The 5719-nt window shown below is 40.7% G+C and overlaps 1 protein-coding gene across 1 annotated transcript; it reads right to left on the minus strand.

The window, feature by feature from the left end:
- Positions 1-1291: 1291 nt before the first annotated feature.
- On the minus strand, positions 1292-5204 carry LOC116378937 (prolyl 4-hydroxylase subunit alpha-3-like). The gene is made up of 3 exons (XM_031840839.1): positions 3477-5204; positions 2138-2292; positions 1292-2020 (listed from the first exon to the last, which is right to left on the minus strand). The coding sequence occupies exons 1-3, from the start codon at positions 3809-3811 to the stop codon at positions 1740-1742; spliced, it is 771 nt and encodes a 256-aa protein (XP_031696699.1). The 5' UTR covers positions 3812-5204; the 3' UTR covers positions 1292-1739.
- Positions 5205-5719: the final 515 nt, after the last annotated feature.

Raw genomic sequence — 5719 nt, forward strand, 5'->3', positions numbered from 1 at the left:
TTGCTGACACTGGCAACCCGGGATCTTTCTCCATTTATTCCAAATTTTCTGTCCAACGGACCAAAGCCAAATATGTTTTGATTGCTATGTAAGACAAAGAAAAGCAGAGAAGTTGGAATCACCGAATATTTTGACATGTTTGCTTTAAAAAATGAATGAAATTATGAATTTATTATCAAAATAGTTTGCTATTAATTTTCTTTTGATTGACTAGTCGATTAACCGACTAATTGTTGCAGCTTTAGTGTCCTTAGACTTTATAAAATAATATCTTCTATGTTCTCAACCTGATTCATTGAGTGGATGTGAATCTAAGAGATTACACGTGTCTGACCTCTCAAGCTAGTACATTGTGGATAGAGCTACATGTCTGCTGATCAAATAACACCGTCAGGATTATTTTTAAAGGAAGAAGGTCATGAACACTGGCCACAGTATATCTCTTTAGCTGGACTCAAGTTGCTTTTGTAGCTGACTTAACTTGATTAAGTAGGTGCTGACTACCGGCCTGACAGCACCCAAATAAAAACTGAGTGACACGAGGCTCCCCAGATTGTATCCACAACCCATCTAGATAGCACACAAACAAAAATTCCAGTGTACCATTTAACCCCCCAAAAGCACACTCAACTAATCACACCCACAACGACTTATCTCCGCTACCACACACTCAGTTCACAACATTGCGCCCCATAATTTGAGAACAGTTAGTCTCGAAAGAACCAATGAATTCTTATATTCTGCAGATCTCAGAATAGCCTGAGGGAAGCATCTGTAGTTCTCCTGCTTTAAAATGCCTCCAAATAAAATGGACAAGCTACAAACATCTGTTAATAAACCCTACCGGTTTGGAGGAGAAGTTTATATAAAAGCATGTGCAGGCAGTTATTTTACTGACGACATCCTAAAACTAAGCATCTCTGTATGATGGTGTCAGATAATCTCAGCCTCAGTACAAGTGAAGGCAAGCTCATGCTCTTTGCTCCAAAGACCTCTGCTGCGTGAGATAATGTCTTTCCCATCAGGATTTCTCTCCCACACAGTGCCCTGCCCTTACACTTCACCACTGTACATAAACAGTGGAATTCATTGCAGGGTAACCTTTTTTTTTCCCCTTTCGTACTTGTATAATAGTATATTCATCTTCACATGAAACGGATTCCCAGGCACGCAATGGGAAGAAGTCCACTTGTTTTCAGGCTGACTGGATTCCCACCTCACAGTGACTGACAGGTTTGGAATAAAATTATTTTGCAGACCTTTGGAATGGGATGTTAATCAAGGGGGGGGGGGGCACTTTCACAGCAACATCTTTCAAATATCTCTCCCTTTCATTACTCGTGCACTCGCAGCTTATTTTACTCTGAAAAGAGACCACGAAGGATGACAGACTTCTTTCAACACTCTCAACACATTTCTTTGCTGAATTTTAGGGAATACAGATGAGAAGAACAAACAGTTGGTGGGGAGTAGCACAGTACATATCCTCGAGAAATGCACTCCTGTACAATTTGAGGTATTGTGCCTTATATTTTTATTTCATATTACTTTATACATTTACTCCATTGCAAGCTATAGATTGTTACTTTGCAGAATACGATTGAAATCTTTGAATCTAATACATTGCTGAAGAACAAACCTGTGGTTCCCAACATGTTTGGGCTGTGAACCCTGAAAAGAGTTGTTAGTAGTTTCCCCAAAGAGTGATTTCCCCTTTAAACTTCTAACATGGTTACATTTCAATAACTGTTAAAACAACGGGAGGAAAAAATAAAGGAAAATAATGGATTGTGTACCTTTCCAACCAGAAAGCAGTCATCACCAGACAGCGCGACAGACACTGCGGGCAGGTAGACATCAATAGGCTCGCCATTAGTGACTCTCTGGAAACGACCCCTTACGAGGCCCGCAACCTGGAGAGCATACACATCCTGCAGCCTCATCAGGCCCTTGGCGGCCCCCTGGAGGTCTTCCAGTTTGGGCAGATCGCCCTCTTCCTCCTTGTAACTGGACCTGAGGGCTGGACAGCAGAGTGCCAAAAGGTGAACTGGGGGGCTGGGGTGGTGACAGCAGAGAAGAGGAGGGGAGCGTCAGTTATCACCACCAGATGTGTCTGTAAAGAACGCGGTGAGCCAACCTTGTGTGTTCTCCAGGGCTTCATTGCTGTGGACTACATTCAGCCACTCTGAATGCAGCCTCTTGATCAGGCTGAATGCCACCAGCGGGTTTGCCATCGCGGTTGCCGGGCCTTGGTAAAGTTCAGTGTGCAGGTCTGACACTTTGGCATAAAAGCTGTGGGGAAAATTGTAGACTGCAGTTACAAAAAGAAAGAGGAGGCCAAGCGCTCAGACAGTTTTGCATGCAGCAAGTGAGACGTGGGAACCGTTCAGTGCTTTTGAAAAATAGAAAAGAGAATGCTCTCTTTGGTACAACAAGGCTTTATTTAGTCGGGTATATTGGTTGAAAAAAAAAAAAAAGCGACCAATATCCACCTTACAGGGCAGAAATAGTAACAACAGATTGATTAAAGGTGGTACTTTACATCGACAACACACTGGAAATAAACAATCATTAATCAATACTAACAGCTATGATACCAAAATGTTGACATCATACAAAATACATCATATATTTACCATACAAAATGTATAAATCAGTATGAGGAACTATCATTGGGCACGATTAAGAAGGTTGTTTATATAGTAACATTGTGCCATAAGATAACTTAGATTCTTTGACTTTCTGGACGGAAAGATCTGCAACGTTTACCACTATCATCATCAACATCATCATCATAATCATCATCACATATTGTTAAAACTGATGCATAAAGCTGATGCATGACCCATTTTCCAACCTCACATCACAAAACAGCCACCACAATTAAGCAAATGTTTTTTATGGTGAAAGGGGCTCCTCCAGGAAATTAAATTATAAAATTGGTGGGAAGTGACTGGATAAGTCTTTAATAATGAAGGTTTCTGACAGAAACTGCAGCTGATAAAACATCCGAAAACAGAACTTAAACTGTGTTATTTCCACAAGTTTAGACAAATTTAAGTCAAATCTCTTGAGCTGTAAATCAGACAAGAACCGATGTCATCAGGTGACTTGTTTTTCTTTGGTTGGACTCCTGTCATTTTTGTATAATTTCATCCACATGAGGTTAATTTAAATGCAGGATTCCCAGCTGTGGGTCTATGTGACCATAAATCTCCACATGTGCTCTCACCCTCATTCCCAAACGCATGTCCCATTATTACTCACTGTCTGTGGAGGGGTTACAGGGTTTGTCACAGTCTAGTATCTTTACAGTAAGGAGACTTTTCTTGAACTGAAAAAAATGCTGTGAATTAGTCCTTTAACTCACCACAGACAGTTCAGATGTGCGGTGATGTTTCTCAGAGTTGTGGACCAACAAAACCCCGAGGAACTCAATGAATAGTTTAACATGTGTCCTCTTGCATGTCACTCACCGCTTGATGTCTTCCAGTCGCTCTGACTCGTGGTCAATGTAAGTTCTCAAGTAATCGATCAGCTTGCGTTCAACACCGATCGCCTGCTTGACGTTCAGCAGCGACGTATACATTTCACCTAAAGACACGGGGATCACAGCTACAGCCAGGAGACTCCAACTGAGGTAAACGCGTGTGGGATACATCATCTCCAGATTATCTGCAGATAATAAACGTATTCCCTCTCTCCTGCAGCAGCTTCTGCGGGTCAGCTCCTCTCTCACTGCCCTGAACTGAGGATCTTCAGGATTTACAAACGTGCCTCTAAAGTCCACACGCACGGGGATCTCCCTCATCTGCCCTGAGATCAGCTTTCTCCATCTGTTTGATTATGGGACTGGCCTGCAGGCTGTAGTCAGTCAGGACAATTAGTTTCTCATTACAGCAAGCAGGTTTATTTGCACTATTAATAACAGGAATACATAAAACGTCCTGGAGTTAGGGTCCAGCGGCAGTTTGTGGGGGCTGTTTCAGATTAAACGCGCTTCACATGCAGTTTGAGCGCAATTGTTACATGCAAATGGATTAAACCAGGGTATAATTTATGCACCAATTCAATTTATTTTTATTTGTTTAAAGTGATTGATTAGGGTAAGTCATTTGCTAAAATAAAAGAAAAGGTTATATGCATTAGGTATTGAGTACGGAGTCAGTGCGACACCTGCAGGTGAATGCTTTGTACAATCTTTAAAAACATCAGAGAGAACAAACTGTAAATGATTGCTGTTCAGTGTTTATGAATATTATATATATAATGTGATGCGCTATTAAGTAACAAAACAATAAAGTATATAATGGATTTAAAGGTAACCACACAAACTCACAATTTTCTCATGTCATTGTATAATTGACTTGGTGATAAGCCTGCACCATATATATATATATATATATCATCACCACCCATACTTACAGAAAACAGGAGACTTGTAACACAATTTTGACAAATTTTATCAGCATCAAAAATGGTGTTTATGAATTCAAACAGCAGTTTTGCACCAGGGAAAAACACATTGATTTGTTCATAAAAATATCAGTGTACTAATCTGCATTAATCTGCAAACCTTTTGTTATTTTGGGGTTTACGAATATGTGTAATACAGTCAAATCACAATGGATTACAGAAGGCCTGAAGCATAAGCTTTAACCCAGTCACACAGTCCTGCATGAGCATGCTTATTGCTTATTGAGAGAATGAGAGGTTGGACCCCAGCAGCAGCTGTTTGACATTATGTAAAATACCTTGAATTCACTCACTGAATTTAGTAATCTTCATTGATGCTGCTGGCACAGAGATATGATCACTGCCTGGTTTATGTTAACAGCAATAGTGACAGCATTTCCTGCAGGTCTGATGGTGCTGACTGAACCTCTACATAAAAGGATTTAATGGCTTCCTGCATGCTAAATACATTGTCAAATTAATCCCACTTTTCCCACTTCGTTCAACAGCAATACATAACTAATATTGCTGACTGCAGCAACCAATAAAAATATCGTTAATTGCTACTTTTGTTCATAAATTTAAGACTTTTCAATACGTTCTAAGGCCTTTTTTGAGGAAACAGTACACATTGCTTTTTAAAACTTTACAAGACATGCAGAAAAATTGTTTAAACATCCCAAATACATCTTTTGACATTTGTGCATTAGGTTTGAGAGCTCTGTCAAAACTACATCAGCCAGTTCAAGAAGCAGACAGGTTGTCCTGAAGTTTGCGTCTCTCACCAGGTTTGACTTTGTTTGAGCAGCAGAGAATTGTCTTCCTGATGCTGCCCCTGAGATTCTGATCTCTAAAGCCGTAGATGAGCGGGCTGAGAAAGCGTGGAGTGAGGATGAAACAGAAATAATTAAAAAACGCAATGTCCTCTGGTAGCCAGTTGGCATGCAACACTAAGAAAGTTTCAGTGATGGGGTGAGTGAAGGACAAAATGCACAGCAGCAGCTGAAAGCCGTGCAGCAGCACCGTGTGCATGGCTTTGCTCACAGACACTTTGTCCTGTCTCAGCTTCCTTGTTTCCAGCAGGATTCTAACGTATGTAAAGAGGATGACAACAGCCACAACTGCAAAAAAGAGAATATATATACCAAGTTGGAACAAAGCCTGGACTGGAGATGTTGTGACAATGTTAGGTTTGCAAAGCACAGAGGTGGAGAGGATATCCACTGCAGCAGAATCCCTCGCAACGATGGAGTACTTAACAATA

This window comes from Anarrhichthys ocellatus, unplaced genomic scaffold (genome assembly GCF_004355925.1).
Source record: "Anarrhichthys ocellatus isolate YVR2014 unplaced genomic scaffold, GSC_Weel_1.0 scaffold3430, whole genome shotgun sequence".
Classification (NCBI taxonomy): domain Eukaryota; kingdom Metazoa; phylum Chordata; class Actinopteri; order Perciformes; family Anarhichadidae; genus Anarrhichthys; species Anarrhichthys ocellatus.

Coding starts and splice junctions, on each gene's coding strand:
- LOC116378937 (XM_031840839.1), bottom strand. CDS start 3,811: ATGAGGGAGATCCCCGTGCGTGTGGACTTTAGAGGCACGTTTGTAAAT. Junction 2,293..3,476: donor CGACTGGAAGACATCAAGCG/GTGAGTGACATG, acceptor TTTTCCCCACAG/CTTTTATGCCAAAGTGTCAG. Junction 2,021..2,137: donor AGCCCTGGAGAACACACAAG/GTTGGCTCACCG, acceptor TCTGCTGTCCAG/CCCTCAGGTCCAGTTACAAG.